This window comes from Abrus precatorius, unplaced genomic scaffold (assembly GCF_003935025.1).
Source record: "Abrus precatorius isolate BTA unplaced genomic scaffold, Abrus_2018 Scaffold7, whole genome shotgun sequence".
NCBI classification, from domain to species: domain Eukaryota; kingdom Viridiplantae; phylum Streptophyta; class Magnoliopsida; order Fabales; family Fabaceae; genus Abrus; species Abrus precatorius.
The window spans coordinates 16,798,428-16,816,727 of record NW_020874417.1 but is presented as its reverse complement, the minus strand read 5'-3'; the positions used below and the strand labels follow the sequence as shown (position 1 = coordinate 16,816,727).

At 31.5% G+C, this 18,300-nt stretch overlaps 4 protein-coding genes and 1 non-coding gene across 6 annotated transcripts; 1 reads left to right on the top strand and 4 right to left on the bottom strand.

Annotated features, from left to right (window-relative positions):
• Positions 1-1,706: 1,706 nt before the first annotated feature.
• LOC113873407 lies at positions 1,707-4,111 on the bottom strand. The gene is made up of 2 exons (XM_027511512.1): positions 3,804-4,111; positions 1,707-1,976 (listed from the first exon to the last, which is right to left on the bottom strand). The coding sequence occupies exons 1-2, from the start codon at positions 4,044-4,046 to the stop codon at positions 1,752-1,754; spliced, it is 468 nt and encodes a 155-aa protein (XP_027367313.1). The 5' UTR covers positions 4,047-4,111; the 3' UTR covers positions 1,707-1,751.
• A 2,358-nt stretch (positions 4,112-6,469) lies between these two features.
• Positions 6,470-8,489, top strand: LOC113872145 (stress enhanced protein 2, chloroplastic). Its single transcript, XM_027509459.1, has 2 exons — positions 6,470-6,974; positions 7,653-8,489. Exons 1-2 carry the CDS (start codon positions 6,666-6,668, stop codon positions 7,923-7,925), a joined length of 582 nt encoding a protein of 193 aa, XP_027365260.1. The 5' UTR covers positions 6,470-6,665; the 3' UTR covers positions 7,926-8,489.
• Positions 8,140-11,580, bottom strand: LOC113872144. The gene is made up of 10 exons (XM_027509458.1): positions 11,346-11,580; positions 10,896-10,991; positions 10,646-10,720; positions 10,265-10,333; positions 9,494-9,570; positions 9,318-9,406; positions 9,099-9,228; positions 8,845-8,935; positions 8,689-8,754; positions 8,140-8,581 (listed from the first exon to the last, which is right to left on the bottom strand). Exons 1-10 carry the CDS (start codon positions 11,514-11,516, stop codon positions 8,462-8,464), a joined length of 984 nt encoding a protein of 327 aa, XP_027365259.1. The 5' UTR covers positions 11,517-11,580; the 3' UTR covers positions 8,140-8,461.
• A 59-nt stretch (positions 11,581-11,639) lies between these two features.
• TRNAL-AAG lies at positions 11,640-11,720 on the bottom strand. Its single transcript has one exon. It is a non-coding gene; the product is annotated as a tRNA-Leu (tRNA).
• A 900-nt stretch (positions 11,721-12,620) lies between these two features.
• On the bottom strand, positions 12,621-17,654 carry LOC113873769 (shikimate kinase 1, chloroplastic-like). Of its 2 annotated transcripts, XM_027512074.1 has the most exons (11): positions 17,264-17,654; positions 16,988-17,187; positions 16,200-16,258; positions 15,953-16,007; positions 15,788-15,860; positions 15,235-15,322; positions 14,037-14,119; positions 13,811-13,940; positions 13,571-13,649; positions 13,251-13,315; positions 12,621-13,103 (listed from the first exon to the last, which is right to left on the bottom strand). In XM_027512074.1, exons 2-11 carry the CDS (start codon positions 17,184-17,186, stop codon positions 13,044-13,046), a joined length of 891 nt encoding a protein of 296 aa, XP_027367875.1. In that variant the 5' UTR covers position 17,187; positions 17,264-17,654; the 3' UTR covers positions 12,621-13,043. The 2 variants fall into 2 exon arrangements, with proteins under 2 accessions (XP_027367875.1, XP_027367876.1); XM_027512075.1 differs by having other exon boundaries at positions 12,762-13,103; positions 16,988-17,356.
• Between the last annotated feature and the right edge of the window lie 646 nt (positions 17,655-18,300).

Genomic DNA, 18,300 nt, shown 5'->3' with positions numbered 1-18,300 from the left:
CTCTTCATTTTGTTTCTCCATCACTGCAGATAGAATTAAGGCAGTGTTATAGATATAACAAGGTAGAATTTTTTATTTAAGTATTCACTGAAATATATATTTTTATTAAAAAAGGTTTCGGTCGCTTTAATTTATGAAATGTTTATTTTTTTTATTAAATAGTTGTATTACACTATTTGGTTTTGGTTTTAAGTATCAAATTTAAAATGAATATAGACAAAGGACAACACAGTATATTGCGTGATGAACTTGATAAAGGTCTACTTGCCTTCCTAGTTTACGTAATTTGTTGAATTCAATTTTTTATTTAAACTTTATTTTTTGTTAAAGTTATTTTATTTATTAAAAAAACGAATATAAAACTATTGAACATCTTATTATAATAATTATATTTTCTCTATCATAATTGCATGTTTTAGCTTAAATTGTTGTTTTTAATATAATAAATGTTTAATCCAAAAAATGTAATAATAAATGAATTTGATTTATTTTTTATAAGAACAAGTAACCGTTTATTAATATCCAAATATTTCTCTCATTGGTCATTATGTCTAGTTTACATTTTTCTATACCTGACAGTTAAAACATTTTAAATCATTCATGCATGTATGAAAAAAAAAAGTTATATCATTATTTGAATAAAAGTATACATCATGTATTTTTAAAATATATTTAAATATTTAAACTTTTATAATTTTGGACTTGGTCATCTCAATTAATTATTTTTTATTACTCTATTTGAAAATAATCAAACAAAAAGAAAATTGGATTATACTAATTCAAACCATTTTTTTTCTATAGTGGCCAGGTGGTGAATTAAAATTAAAATTTTATATATTTTTCCAAAGAGAATAAACTAAAATATTTCAAGTCATTTAAAGTGAGTGTTTCATAACTTTACATAGAAATTGATTAATAATATTTAACATTTGATATGCCAAATATATGTAAAACACTTCTAAGTAATTTCATACTAAAAAAACTAATAAAAAATTAGTTTAAAAAATAATTGTGCAGAAACCAAATTAGATTTGTTTTTACTATAAACTATTTATTTATTTATTTAAATATTTTTTATTTTTAGTTGATATTTTTAAGTCAAAATGTTTTTATAGTATTTATTAAACCATTATATAAATCATTCTTTTAACTTATATCTAACAAGTTATAATTTATTAAATTATTATATAAAAAATTTAGATTAAATGTTAAAATTTTTACACTTATACTAATATAAAAAAAAAATTTATATATTAAAATTGAAGACCAAAATTAATTATTGAATTTTTTTTATTTTGAGTATATTTTAATACAATTTAATTATAAAGATTTTCATAATGGCAATAAAAAAACTAAAAACTCAAATGAAACATAAAAACTTTCTATACAAAAAAAGAAAAAAAAACCTTAAAAAACCAAATAAAAAAGGCCAATTTTGCTTAAAAAACCAAATAAAAAACCAAATATTAATTCCCAATCATAAAAAAATTGTATAAAAACATTAAAGATTATTTTTAGTGTTCCATGTATAAATATTTGAAAAAGAAAATTGTCACGTGAAAAAAAAAAATCCTCCTACAATTTTGCTTATCCATTCTGTTGGTTAGATAATGAAAGAATCATTGCCCATAAAAAGGGAAGCTTCCTTCTGAGACCAAATGATGCGAAAGTGGGACCCAATAAAAGAAAAATAAGAAAACTGCTGAGATAATATCCTTTTGTCATAAATGAGGAGAACATAGTTTTGATAATCAGCTTTCTTTTGTTTTCCTATGCTTTTGGGATGAAGGATTATCAAATTCAGATGAAGAATCGAGCCCTAAACATTTGAGAAATGCTACTCTAGCTAATTTTAAATAATAACAAGGGTGGAGGAAATAAAGTGAGGAACCCTCCCTTTCTGCAATCTCTTCACTCACTATTCCTGTGCTTGCAATTGATACTATCTCCCCTTTAACACTTACGTTCTCTGCCCCCTGCCAAAAATGCTTTCAGTCAGTGCATATGCCCCATCAATGAGCTAATTAACATGCATATATGATTTTGTGTTGTTCAGTGAGAATGATTTTATCATGTTTTTCTAACAACAAAAAAATGTTCAATGACAAATGGACATGGGTTTTCTACCTCTTGTTGGATTTAGGATTTCATACTTGCCCACTTAGAATTCAACAGTAATCCTCAGTTTTTGCCTATAAATACACACACACATATATATATATATCTATAACAAAAAAGAAAAGTTTTCAACTTCTAAAGCAAGGTCAGTTAATATTATATAAGAGAACGCTAACAAGTAATTTTAGGCTCGTCAAAGAATCAAAAGATTAAAAAGTTTATAAAAAATAGTTCTAAACACACTTTAACCGTGATTTCTAATGTAACCCCCCCCATGAATTTTAATAAACTCTTCCCAATTACTAATTTTCTTAACAAATACCTGCAAAACAGGACCCACATTTTCACACACATTAGATAATAACATAATTACATGTGTTCATATTTTTCTCACAGCTCACTTCAACTCAACCACCAACCTAACTGTAAATTAATATGTATACAGGGAAAATGACTTAGTTATTTTAGATTCAACATCATCAACAAGATATCAGCCCACTTCAACTCAACCCCCCGACCCAACTGTAAATTAATATGTACACAGGAAAACTGACTTAGTTATTTTAGATTCAACATCATCAACAAGATATCAGCACCATACCAATATTAAATTGCATGCCGAAATTATCGCTTAAAAATGTTTTTTTTCTGATCAGCAAGATCCAAACTTTTAAAAAATAACAAATACTTAGCCAAATTGAGGGGAAAAATCAAAATTAAGACTCCAAAAATTATGGCAACAACGTACTGAATACAGAGAGGCTATTTATTACTTGTAATTTTGGATTTATTAGTTAAACTGTCGAGTCGAATTTCCAGCCACACTGACCAACAAATGACGTGATTATTCAGTAAATTGGAATGGAAACCTTTCAGGCCCTTAGATTAAAAAGACAGTATCATTTAGAGTTTTATACTAAGGATAAATAAAAAAGAAAGGTCAAATATGGAAACTAGAAATCAAATGGAAAAACAGTGGGAAAAAACTGTAGTATTGTTAGACGGGATTACAACTTACATTGGAAAACAAAAGAGATCAAGGAATGCTTTGGCTAATGGCTTCGAGTAATTTTTTCAACCCTTTACAATATACATGAATATACGGTAACCAAAAGGTCAACAATCTAGAATATGGGTATAGCCCAGTTTTGCATATGACAAGATTTTGAAGGAGGAAATGAGATGGAAATAAATTAAATACGGCCTACGATAAATTCATAAAGGAAAGGGAGCGAAAGTTCTCTCTCTCTGTCTCTCTTTGGTTAGTGTTTACCAAATAAAGAAATAGAGGTAGGCTATCATAAATCTAAGAAAAAGAACAAATAAATTGCAACAAAATATTAAGGAGTTTAGTCAATTCACTTTCTTCACCTAATTACCTACCTCGAATTTCCTTAACCTTAAAACCACAAATCAGACGCCACAAACAACAAAACAAAGCCAAAATTCTCAGAAGACATTAAACAACCTAAAACGAAAACCAATCTATGCAAACAAAGCCAAATTTTTGGGTTTTCTTTACCCTTAGCAAAAAAGATCTACACCCTTAGTTTCTTTAAAAAAATAGAAAATAAAAGAAAAAATAAGTTAGAGCAAGCAAGACACAAACTTTATATGTCGAGAAGCATGACAATCCAAAACGGTACGAGAATAAGGGGAAAAAATTAAAGAAACATGGGGTGTACCCGTGTGTTGTGAAGACGGTTGACCACAGCAGTGGAATGGTTGGTGTTGGGGAGTGATTGAGAATGAAAATCATGCTGAGTTGAAGAGGCAGAAGAAGGAACGGTATCGTGGGAGGGATCTAAAGCAATGATGGAGGAGAAAAAGAAAAGGGCTAAGAGAAGAAGCAAAATGAGAAGTTGAATCCATATGAGCCATGGAATCTTGAAACTATCTAAGGTGAGCTCTTCTCCAAAATCCAACATATCAGATTAGGGAGAAAATGGGGGAGAGGAAGAGAGTTGAAGTTAATGTATCAAGTGAACGCCACAAACAACGAAGTGGCACACAGTCTATGTTGAAAGATAAAAAGGATTTGACACTGACCCCAGAGGAATGGCCACTCGGGATCGTCTAAATATGAATCACAACAATAAAACAAACCTAACACCGTAATAACAATAATACGATCCTCCAAAAGAAAAACAATAATACGCTTTTTTCGCTTACAATGATAATAATAATGATTTTATTAATTTTAATTCTTAAAATTAATTTTAATATACTTTAATTTAATGTTCTTATTATAAATATTTATTATATTAAAATTATAAATGTATAATAAACCATTTCTTTTTTAATAAAAGTTATTGTTATTAACTACTTTAACTCAGTTTTAAAAATCACTGTTAAAATTTTTTAATCAATAATAATACACTGCTAAACTAACAAACTCTTTTTTTCACATTTTTATGAAAATATTAATAACGTATTTTATATAAAATATTTGTTTAAACAGTTTAAATTAACTAGTTTATAATTTATTCAAAGATAAAATCGTGTTAAAAGTACGTTACAATTACTCTTATTATTATTCTGTAAAATTTGTAAACAAAACACACTTAAAATGTTTAAACTAATTTTTTGGAACTTGTGTTAAAGTTTAATCAATGGTGAAAGTATGTAAAATTGTATTATTTAACATAAATATTAGATGTGCACGTATTTCCTTTTTAAAAATTTATTGTTGTTGTTGTTAATGATGTGCTGTAGAAATTTAAATAATAAAAAATAAATCTAAAGTATTCAATAAAGTTCAATAAAAAATTAACAATTATGACATCAACAAAATGTTATTATTTTTTAATAAAAAACAAACAGATATTCCATGCATTGTGCGGCCCACTCCCATCAATACATCCCGTGCTACTTTAATTTGTGCAATTTGCCAAATTGTAGGATAACGATTTTTAATTTACCCTACTGCAATAAAAGATATATCTGTTAATAATTTCATTTAAATAAATTATCACTGTGTTTTTTATCTAAAAATTGTACTTATTTATTTTATTATATTTGACTTGAAAAATACCAAATAACATGTTTTTTTTTTCTAATAAACAGAGTTTAAAGACCCAAAACACACTAGTCATATAGTTTTTAATCTATTTTAACTTAATTTTAAAAATATATTTTTATCAATTATCACTGTTTATATTTTTTTATAAAATTGGCAGTTAATTATTTTCTAATTATAAGAATTAAAACACTTGTTTATATACTAATTATTTAATTTGTATATAATTTTTTTATTATGAAAATTATATTAAAGGAACATTCATTCATTACTAATGTAAGTAAATATAAAATGCGCTATATCTTTTCACATGTCTTTGCAATGATATTTTTACTACTTTTAAAAGAAGATATTATATAAAAAGTATATAAATTTGCTATATTTAAAATATAAAAAATAAATTATTAATTTATTTAATAATTTATATGTATATATGCATAAGAAGTAACAAATTTTAGAATTATTTAAATTTATTTGTTTATATAAAATATAATTTACCAATTTAATCGCAATATTATAAATATTTATTTAATTATAATATATATTTAGGATATATAGATATTTTTATTAGTTTTAATAAATAAACTATTTTTATAGCAAATATTAATAACAAGTTATAATCGAGATTCTTAAAGCATCTATTAATAAATAAATAAAAAACAATTTAAAGCAAATTGTTCTCAATTGGCATAACACTTGTTGGGAAGCTTTCAATGAATTAATAACGATGTGATAATAATTAAATGAACGACACAGGTATTAGTGACGCGTTTTTATTTTTCAATTTTGGCATAACAGTCGTTTGACAAGTCATTGAAATGAAAATAACGAATTAATAACTACATAATGATAAGCAAGTAAACGACAAAATAATAGCGATTGTTTGACACGCGCTCTGGGTAGAACTGGTCTTTATAATGAAGTCTTTTAAATAGGTCAACGAATTTGCCTTCATGTTAATGAATATAAACCTACATATAAATTATTGATTTAAAGTCTCTAAACAATATATATAAAAATTATAAAAAAATGAGATATTTGAAACATAACTTCCGAAGAAAGCAACGAGTGTGCAACATGCAAGCAACAACAGTGAACAAGTGTGGCAAGAGAAACGATGCGTGTGATCTACGGTGGTTAGGCTAGTTTATTGACAGGGGGCTGGTCCAGTTTTGGAATTGGGCCAGAGAAGAGGACCGTTTAGGGCCCAAAAATGAAAATAAACAAAGAAGAAGCAACGAGGTGCATGAATTAATAAGGAACCATTTGTGCCATAGCTTTGACTAAATGTGCATTTACTATAAACATTTAAATTAGCAGTAGCACAAGATTACGTGAATTAATAGAACTAGTGGAAGAAAGAGGACCTCATGATTTATATCTGATACTATAGAGTGCTACGTATTCAATTTGTTGCGCAACAAAGACGAAGACACGTAACCATCTCGAATCGTACTCGTAGAGCTTCTAGCACCTTCCTCCCTTCACTGCACAATATAAACTCTGCACAATCTTCACTCTGTCTCTTATGGCGTCTGCGGCGCGTGTGTTGCACTGCCAGCTGAGGTCGTCGTCGAGACCAACGGTTCCGGAGAAGGAACATGGCGGTTCGGTTCACTTAGCGATTCCGAAACCGAAATCCGTGGAGGCGGAAGCGACGAATAACATCGTGTTGCAGCCGCGGTTGTGTACTCTCAGATCGTACGGTTCGGATCGTCTGGGTGTGATGAAGAGCGGGAAGGACGACGTGTCTCCTTTCTTCGCGACGCTTTCGGAGTATATTGAGAGCTCTAAGAAGAGTCACGATTTTGAGATCATATCTGGTCGTCTCGCTATGGTAACTATTACTACTATTTTCATAAGCTAATCAAAACCAATCACAGTTTATTTTAACTTTTTTTTATTCCATTGTTGTGAAAATTATACTTAATTTAGAAAATAGTAAATTGATTAAGTCTGGTGAGTTGCTTTCGTTGGATTCGGTATTTATTTTGAGGATTTAGTTGCTTAGAGTGATAAAGTTTGTGAAGTTAAAAAGGTGACGTCCTATTGTCTTTCTCTTACAAATTTAATACTATGATGCGCTGCACACCAACAAGATCTTGTATATATAATAATTTTTTCAGAGTATATCATAAGATTTATCACAGTCTTAACCTCATAGAAGAACACTCTGGCAACATTCTCTAATTCACTCTGTTCACTTTAATGATTCAAGTTTATTAAAAATTATGAAATTAACGGCGAAATTTATTCAATTAGGAGCGTGATTTTGTAATTTGTAATAAAATTTAATCATTAATAAGGATAATGCTTGAAAGAGTGAGTGTACTGTTAGAATTTTTCTTATAGAACGTATATTTTTAACCGATAAGAAATTAATAAACAATAAATTTATATGAAAATTATATTTTTTAATATTATCAATTTATTATAGATACATTTCTGGTAGATCAATGTTTTCATTTTCATTTTGATGATATATTAAGTTTGAAAGATATTGGGTTTGGTGTAGATGGTGTTTGCAGCGACGGTGACAATGGAGTTGGTGACAGGAAACTCTGTGTTCAGAAAGATGGATATTGAAGCAATCACAGAGGCGGGTGGGGTGTGTTTGGGTGCGGTAACTTGTGCAGCACTCTTTGCTTGGTTCACCAGTGCCCGTAACAGAGTTGGTCGAATCTTCACCGTAAGCTGCAACGCATTCATAGACTCCGTAATTGACCAAATTGTCGATGGCCTGTTCTATGATAGCGGCGACCCTATCGATTGGTCTGATGAACTTTGATGCACTAGCTACTATAATTCTTACCATTTTACACTCTTAAATGTGTGTAAAAATCTTAGTCACATTAAGACTAAGATGCAATACAAATAATATATATACACATATGGTTAGACGAAGAAAAGCGAAAGCGATGCCATCACAATGCAAACTAAAAAAGAAAATATGATGCGCATCATAGTCCACAGATTGCTTCACGATTGGACGTTTACTGTAAACAAATATGTCTCCCTTTCTTGAGCATTCATAGCTAATGAAATGTATTCTTTGTAACGTGGATGGGTTTATCATTAAGAACTCCAAGACTCTACTATGTGAACTACCGTTTTCAATTTCTATTATGTGAACTGCCGTTTTCAATCCTATGTCATTATCTAAATAATTGCAACTATTTACTTGTATCAAATAGGTTTAAACTAATGTGTTGGCTTTGTATGAACAAGAAGTGGTGGGAGAATTTGTACACAATAGATTGTGTCAAAGGATAATGTTGAATGGTCATACTTTGTATTTCACAGCTTAAACAGTTAAATGTTGAATTATGCTGCGTTTTCGATTGTTTGAATGCACTCCAGCACGCTTGCCTTCTTTGCCATCGATGCCATTAAGGCTTCATGAGTCACCTTGTTGTTTTTCAAGAGAGAAGCAGCAAACAAAACCTGCAAACATGAGTTTTTTTATCAGAAAAATGCTTAAATTTGGGGATACGAGTATTCTTAAGTACTGATAAAACTGTGAAAATATATGTTGTATTAGAAGAACATACGGCCCATCTTGTGAGATTTTGTTGTTGATCTTTGCTGAGTTGTGGCTTGGTTCGGTTAATAAATCTCTGTAGGAAAAGATATTTTTTATCATGATTATTTGGGATAATAGTGAATGGTATAAATATCCACATCTTACAAAAATAGAGATCTCAAACCTGGAGTGTGAAAAGATCGGCAGATTGACCAACCACCTTGTCATATGTTAAACCTTCTGCAGCCAGTCCAGCCATTGACACAACAGCCAATCTGATAGTAAAAAAGGGCAATTACAACTCTACCTATTTCTTCAAGAGAAGTCTTGGTAGTTAATTTTCAAATCATAGGCATATTAGTACTTTAAAAGTTATGAGTTGGCATGGCTTATTTCTTCAACATTGGATAAGAGCAATTGCAGGTGCATGGTACGTACCTATCTAGCTCTTTGGCATCAAGCTGACCGCTATAGATAAGCTTTTCCAGCCTCTCATCAATGAGATTGACATGTTCTTTCCCAATATCCAGTGAATAGCCCAAAATGGGTACCCCAAGCAGATAAGCAACTAGAATGAACAAAAGACTAAAAAATGAGCTAGAGCAAAGTCACAAATCTCTGATGCTTTCTGAAAGTAAATCAGCAAGAAAAAAGTACTTAAAAAGTGAGCTGCTTCATGTCTGGCAATCCTCTCCTGATAATCAGGAAAAAGTGATGAGAAGCTGCTAATAGCTACTTGGAGAAGCCTACAATAGCAACACAAGAATATTAATGCTAAAGCAAATTAAAACTAAAGAGGGTGATCATTGATGCATGGTAAACCCAATTCTTACCCGGGGGATATGCTGCCCACAGCCAAAACTACTAAGGAGATACTCCCAATCAAGTATGGTAGAAAGAAGCCCCAATCCTGCAAGAGTGAGCATGCATCAATCAGAGATGTAACGAAAGTCAAAATTCTTTTTGAGGTCTGATTGGTTGAGTAGGTGGAAAGTAGCAAGGTGAAGAATAAAAGGAAGAAAAAAAAGTATTATCAACCAAAACTTTCCACTTTCTACATATTTTTGTAGCTATACCAAGCAAGTGTAAAAGAATTTTCATTCCAAAAATATCACTTTCCTACTACTCAACGAAGCACACCCTTAAGCTCTGTTTATTACGTAAACTCGTAAACTAAATGCATGTTTGTCAACTTAGAAGAGGTGACAATTCTAATTTCGAAACCACAGAAAGCATAAATACAGTCTAAGCATCACCAATGTTGGCAAATTATTCAAATGAAGTAGAATATAGTATGTAGAGTGAGATAGCATGTAGTAATATGACATATAGGAAAGGACAGAATTGCCAAATCTTCCATTTTGGTTGCTCTCAACTCTGGTTGCCGAGACAGCATTTATAATCCATAAAATATATTCTACTTGAATAATTGAGATTACTTTTCCAGGAATCAAGTACAAGAGTACAAACAAACTGGGCTGCCATATCCGCATTTACAAATGCATGTTTCAACATTATAAGATTTCATCATACTTCTGAAATGGTTCATGACATGAGAACATTAAACAGACATACAGAGCAACATAGAGGTGTGCTAAGGATACCCCGGGAAGCTGGCCAGCCAGAACACCCAAAAATCCAGTTGTTCCCACCACAGTAAAAAGAAAAGCTGCCTGCATCATCAAAGATCAATATCACTTGTTGAACTTGGAACAATCTCTCTTTACAAATGCATAAAGACACAGAGGTTGCCACATGCGTAATTTAAAGACAAGAAATGCAAGCAACCCACGTTTTTGAACACACAGCACATTTCTTATAAGTAAGCCATCTTTAAAAAACTGTTTTGACATTTTAAAGGACCAAATAATCATAGGAAGCCTATTGAAGAGTTTCTCTTTTCAAGATATTGTACAAATTACAGATTAACAAATGTTTCTCATTCCTTTTGATACTAAATAGTGAGAGAGGTTTCAGAAACTCACATCGTTTCTGACACTAGGAATTGCAAGGTTCTCTGCATTTTTTATTCCTAGAGTTGTCAACTCTCGGAGTGATGTCTGCTACACATTTTGAAAAGTCAAGCTCAAAACTTGTATGATGGATGAAGCTTACAATGCATATGAATAAGTATAGGAAGCACTGAACGGTATACATGAAAGCTATAGTTGGTTGATAAACTTAATGCTTAGGTGGCACTTTCCAAGAACTTCACATTTGTAACTGGAGACTGACCGTGCGACGTGAAACATATGGCTGAGAACTCCATTTCTTGGCCCAACCAATTTCACTCAGCTGATCAAGTGCCTCTTTAACATCATTACTATCTTTCTGCACAAAGATATTTATTTTATGATTATATTATATATTTGTTAGTCATTTACATCACCAGTGGCAGCACCAAAAATGCAAAACATTAAACACTAAAATACCAATCTATCATATTGATTTAATATGAATATTTTCACGGGGGCATAAGTATAAATCCAAAGAATCTAATTTGAAGTTAATTCTTAGGAAACCTTAATATTCTTCATTGTTTTTAAGCATACCCACATATCTTGTTGACATATATCTTATAGAAAAAAAAATTGTTTAGATGGTGACTACAGTAACAAACACGGAAACTGTTTATTGCACTTTGAAATATTGGTAATGAAAAAAACAGAAGTTTGGTGCTAAGACCTTGGCAATGGCAGATTCTAGAGTCTTGAGGTCTACACGAGGGGCAGCAGAGGATGCTCTAATTGTCAATTTAGAGAGGTTGATGTTGAAGCATCTTTGATGGTGAAAATGGAAATTATGGTAATAACTGAGTTTGGGGAGAGATGAGTAAGGCATGGTTGTCATCCACATTATCCCTTTGCTATCTGTTATGGTCTAATTGTTGGATTATTGGAGGCTGTAGCTTTGTTCAGATAAGGAGTTGAGACTTGGTAGGACCAAAGAAGTAGAAAAGAAAAAACTAAAAAATTAATATGTTGAGAGTGGGATTTGAACCCACGCCCTTTCGGACCAGAACCTTAATCTGGCGCCTTAGACCAACTCGGCCATCTCAACGTTGTTGTTATTTGGTTCAAAATATTAATTAAATAATCTAAATATTTGCTAAATTTTAATATGAAAACAGAAATATAAATGAAATTAATGGCTTGAATGATATGGAGTGACGTGTGACACATGAATTTAACTCTAAAAAAGGATTTATATAATGAAAATTTATTTATCATTAATTTAAAGTAAATTAAATGTATAAAATGTTTTAATTCAAATTAAGTATGAATAAATCTTATTTTTTTACTGAGTCAAATCTACAATTGACTTGACTCCTCACGATATATGCATTCCACAAAAGGCAACACCTCAGCTAAATAACTACAATATTATTAGTATTTACCGAAATTCATTTGAATTAATTTCGAGGGCCTATTATTTTTATTTGTAGTCAATAGGGATTATTAATTAAAGATTCTATCGGGTTCTTTTGGATTGGGTTGAAAAAAGCATCATGGCAATGGCGGATACGACTTAAGAGGGTATTGACGTCGAATCACGTCATCTCAAATATGATGCAAAGTAATCACCGATAATATGTATGAACTAACTTCCTTGCTTGCTTACCGAAAAAACAAAACAAAATAAATTCAAATCCAATTGACCCAATTGAAAATAAGAATAAATCTATTAGAACGATTAAATTCTCATTTAAACGAATATATATTTATGTATACTTTAATATTACTAGCTGTCATTTTTATATCAATTTTTAGCATGTTTTTACACAAAACACTGTATATTAGAATCGGATATATGTCACATTAGACTTGCATATTTCGAATAGTTAGATCTCTCTAAAATATTATCTCAAAATTTGATAAAGGCCAATTGCACATCCATCGGAGTCGAATATGAAAGATAAAGTAAGGATCTTACAAATTATTACTTTAAAGCATTTGTTAAAGAATAGATAAACAATAAGTTTTATTAAAAATTACGAAGATGAATGTCTTTTTATGTTTTTTAATATTTTTTTTAATTCTTTAACCAATACCTTCAGACATTGGTTAGTATTTTCCTTGAAAATATAGTATAGTCACTTTACAGCATACAAACCTCTTTAGAAGAAGGCATACATAAATTGATCAATCGAACTCGAATTACAACAAACAACTCTATATACATCAACACTAAACAAAACAAATAAATTAAATACTGTTGCTATTGGCGGTCAGATTATGCTAAATAAGTGCCATGTTGCATTACTTCTCTTTCTTTTTCAGTCCAAACGAAAAGACACTGCATAAGAGCATGACCTTAATTGCAATCTCAAATTGCATGGAAAAAATATAAACAATCAAAACACGCTTGGGTTCAAAGTTTGTACTAGCATTCTGAATAACAGCTACCTTCGCCATTCAAAAAGTTGTGAATTTGTTCGAGCGCCTACAAGACACAATTGGATACATTAGATAAGCATATCAACAATAGAAAATTTAGATTCAACTTTAAGTGCCCATGAATTTTTCAGTTTGCCTAGGCCAACAAAATGAAATGTTGTTAGAAGGGCAAGGGCCAGAAATTGCTTTATACCTCAATTGCAATCGCAATTGGAGACAATTCGGACACATCTCTTTGGCCCATTTTTATTGCTATATCTGCACAAAGCAACAGAATGACATCAGAAATATGAAGGAATATTAAGCCTCACAAAAGATTGTAAAATGAAATTTACATGCTTTGTATTCGGGCAATCTTGAAATACTAATTGAGTCAGAACACGAGATAAAAATATTAAGCTCCAAACAGAATGCCAGATAAGTAAATACAAGGCAATTTTGTTCTTTCCCAGAGAGTCTGGACAATTCCACATATTTTTTTTCTCAACAAAAAAGAAAGATCAATAGACATACTTTCTAATGAGACCCTGGCATGGGCATTGGCATATGCTTCACTTCTCTCTTCAAAAATAGCAGACAAACGCTTCAAAGCCTGCATGTGAAATTCAAAGGGTAAAATTATTTGGCAGAAAAAACATTTTGGTACAAATTCCTATGATGCTAAATTGCTCCAACTATGGTGACTAGTTCTTAAATTATTATATTATGTTTAGCAAAGAAATATACTCCCACAATGGAACAGAAATAATTTACCCGTGTGTATGCATCCCCTGCTTCATAATGTAGAAGGGGGCGAGAATTAGTTCCTACAGCTGCAATTCTCTGTGCCAAGGCTTCCACTGGTACGTCCAACCAAACACTAACCCCCTTGTGCATATATTTCCTGAGAATCCATCCACACACCAGTCCATGTAAGACTTAAGAGTTGGTAAAAAAATAGTGAAGCCTAAACTTTTCTCAGTAGAGTCAATTCTCATACCAATTGATAGGCCTCGTAACAGCACCACCACCAGTAGAAATAACACGTCGACGCTTCTGGGAAAGCTTATACAATATCTCAGTCTGAAACAGTAAGTAAGCAAGGAAACTGAACGGTGAATGTGATGACACCACAAAATATTTCAAAAACAATTCACAACACTTAAATGCATTAATAGTTGAACAGAAGCAAAGTAACTGGGAGATAATATAGTGGCCTGTTGTCACATTCATCAGATACTAATTGAACTGACTTCTATTAACATCATATTCCAGAACCTAATGACAAATTATTCTACCAAATAACCAAAATTTTAACTTGGCCTTATTTCAAACTAACTATACCCTCAACTAATCTGGCATGTTGCTTGGTACTAAACTAATTGTAGACCTTAAAGAATAACATGTCTGTCAGCACTGCTTGGATTAGTCTATAGCTCCATGACCATGTGGGAACTCATGGCATAGTCTGTGGCCCCAAACTACAAAAAGTCCCATGCAACAGTTAAGTTCTGTTGGGCCAATGAAGACACTAAGCAATGGTTAGTTAACATATAAAGAGCTCTTATGACAATGCCCCAATGAACTACAACCAGAAACTGTCCCTTAACATCCTTTACGGGAGGAGGATTTATTTTTGGGAGTAGGCACAGTGACTCTGTTAAAATGTTGTTTAAATAGAGTTAGGACTGTAGAAGAGACCCTATGCCTAATAGTCAGACTGACAACAAATAGAAGTTTCATGCCTTATAATCAACCATTATAGGACTCTGCTCTCTCCTTGGTTGTTTACTTTCGTGACAGACCAAACTCAGTCAAATCCTAGCAGAAATCCAAACTGCTTGGAGCACTGCTCCTCGTCTATTTTGACAAATGATGCTAAAATGTATGACATACATCTCACTGACTTGACTAAAATAAGTAACTGATGTCAATTGTCACAAACTATTAAATTTTATTTTATTTTTGGTTTGATTTAGTACTCTTCCATCCTGCCTGTGACAGTACTAGAATACTGTCATTCATTGGTATTTCAGAAAACATTTGACATTGATCTCCCATATCCTTGCCAAAGTTTATGATATAAATATAGGTGAATATAAGCATATTGGATGTGATTAAAGAGACAGGAAAATCTAAAAGTTAAAAACAACTTAAATATTAAATTCTCTACACACTAAACCATATTTTCAACTGACCTCCTTATCACGAAAGAAAGCCTCACCATTGTGCTTGAATATATCAGCTACAGATGTCCCACCAACCAACTCCTCCACCAACGTATCACTAAAAGACCCACGGGTGCAACAAAATAGAGAAAATATTCAGCAAGACCACTAATGTGATCATGAAATAGAGTAATTGTAAAGTGACAGAATATGTACACGATTGTATAAGGATCTTGAATAGAAATATTGTACACCAGTGTAGATCATCTTCCCCACAATAATTGATACCCACCTGTTTTCATTTATTGAATACAATCACACATATTTATATCTGTTACATGTCCTCAGTTATCTCTAATATCAATTTGATTACGAATCACCAGTTGAAGCTCATATCAGATACTAAATATAATGAAATAATTGCACAAATAAAAAGAATAGAGTACTAGAGTGCTTTATGGCCAGATATCATTCTTTCTGTGTTCTACTTCTACTGGTCCATTGGGTATTCCAACGATTGATTTACTTGTTATTAAACTAAATTTCCCCTTGTGAAGAAAAAGTGAGCAATTAACCTACTAACCTATCAAAAAATGAATAATCAAGCACTTGCGACATTATCTTCCCAACAGTCGTCTTCCCAGAGCCCATCATTCCTGCACGTCAAATTCAAAGCATTTTGAATGCTAAAGAAATCATATTTCCAAAGCATACTGCATAAGCACAAGAAGTCAACCAAGAAACTGACCAACAAGAAATATACAGCGTCCATTTAAATATGACTTGATCTCTTGCGATTTATTCTGCAATTTTATTGATTCAAGTAAGATAATGGCATATAGATACTTAAGCAAGCAACAAATTGAGCTAATATTATTTTATCTTGATTCTTCTGCATTCTGCTTACTCTATTATACATGGATATATGTATATAGCATTAGCAGACTGAAATGACTTAAATTAATTAAAAATGACACCGAGCATCATAGTTTTACCTTCAGAATCAATTCTTCATCAAGAGGAGCGTGATGAGTTCCAGATTCCAATATTGAAGCTACAAAAAATAACATTAGAAATAATACGTGAACATTCCAAATGGGTAGCACTTGTTTTATCCAGTAAGAAACTAGATCCAATGCAGGCATATTACACACTACATCTCAACCACCATGCTTTTCCTTAAAAGATGTCGGAAGTTAATTTTTTCAACTAATCAATAGATAGGAAAGCTAATTCAATCTGCAAATAATAAAAGCTGGCTCAAAATTGGGCAATGTAGTTATACCAGGTTCACCTCGACAGAAACTACTGTCTCAAGGGACCAGCTGCCGTGATTATTAGTACTGTCATTTCATATTAATCACATCATGCTTTTCAATATAAACATTACTGGGGAAAAAAAAACCTTAGAGAAAGCTATGTTTGTGTGCATAATTCAGATTGGGGAAAAATAATGAAGTCATCAAAATAACAAAAGGAAGGTACCTTTGGGGGCAGATTTGCAATTTTCCACACAACAAGGACAGACCCTTGATCCCAATTCATTGATAATTTACAAGAATGGTTCATTATACCTTCTTACCATAATTAGTAATCTTTCATCTTGTTTTAAAGACAGATATGTGTATTTATATTAAAAAAAAAAAAACACTCCAACAATAAAAGAGAATAAAAATCCAAAGCTAGAAAAGCAAAAACGCAATCCAACGATACACAAATAAAAAATATAAAAAAAAAAACCGGTTATGGGTATTGTGAAAGGGTAATTGATTTTTATGACAACCTGGAATGTTGTCGTAAGAACAAGCAACCTCCAACTTGGTCGTCCTGCGCCGAATCGCGGAAGACAACTTGGCCGAAACAAAAACCGGAACCCTCTGCGGTTCCCGAGACATCCCCAAACTACAACTCAGTCTTCTCCCAATCTTCTGCGGCTGAACCACCGCTGAAAGCTGTAACCTCTGGGCAGCTTTAGCATCCATTCTGAAACGACGAAGCGTTTTCATCAGTCATCGATCAACAAAAGCGACAAAACCTGAATCCAAAACGCATCACTAACCTGTAATCTATTGCTACTTGGATTTGAAAAATAAAAAAGAAGAAGTGGTTGCAGTGCAGAGAAAGAGAGAATGGGAGGAGAACAGAGACTGATATATCGAATGGTGTGAGAGAGAGTTGAAAAAAACAAAAAAGGTGGGAATGAATGGTTATGATTGTGGAGTGAAATGATTTTCAGTTTTCACGTTCTTTTTCTTTCTGCATAATTTCCTCTCGTCGTGTTTCTGATTCAGCATTCAACTTTCACCACTACGCACTTCTCCACCGATTTTTGCTTCTCTTAATAAATAAATAAATAAATAAGAATTGAAAAATAAATGGGTTGGTATGAGAGTATAACCAATGCCCATGAATAGAGTTATTTTATTCCTTCTCTGTGGTTTCGCACTTCGCAGTACTTAGCATTAACACTGATCTCCCTTTTCTTTTTCTTTCGCTTGCCGTAGGGTTGATTATTTTTTCCATTTATAAACAGTTTTATTTGACTGCTAATCTATTTGACCATTATTTGTTTTTAAAATTAATTAGTTTTCATACATGTTTTTAATTCAGAAACTTTTGAATAGTAATTACATTTTTAATCATTGTTGGGTATTATCAAATGTTTACAATTTTCTGTAAAATATTATTTCATTATTTAACTTAAGGTTACAATTTTTTGTAATTTTTTATATTTTATTTATTTGTATGATTTTTGCCTTTTTCAATAAAATCTTTTTCATATACATAATTAGTAATCGAATTCTGTTAATATATTTAAAAATATAATCATTAGACTTTGTTAATCTATATGCTAAAAGCAAAATAAAAACAATCACATGATTAACTCTTCATAAACCAAAATTTGTTCAAAATTGTCTTTTACAAGTCTATTGATCGTGTCTGAAATTTTTATTATTTAAAATGTTATATTCAATCATTTAAGAATAATATTTCTGACTCATTGACAAATAGCTTTACGATATTTTAAACACCTTACATGCCCCAATAAATAGCACTACGAAACGGTATTTAGAAGAACAACGATCACAATCCTCA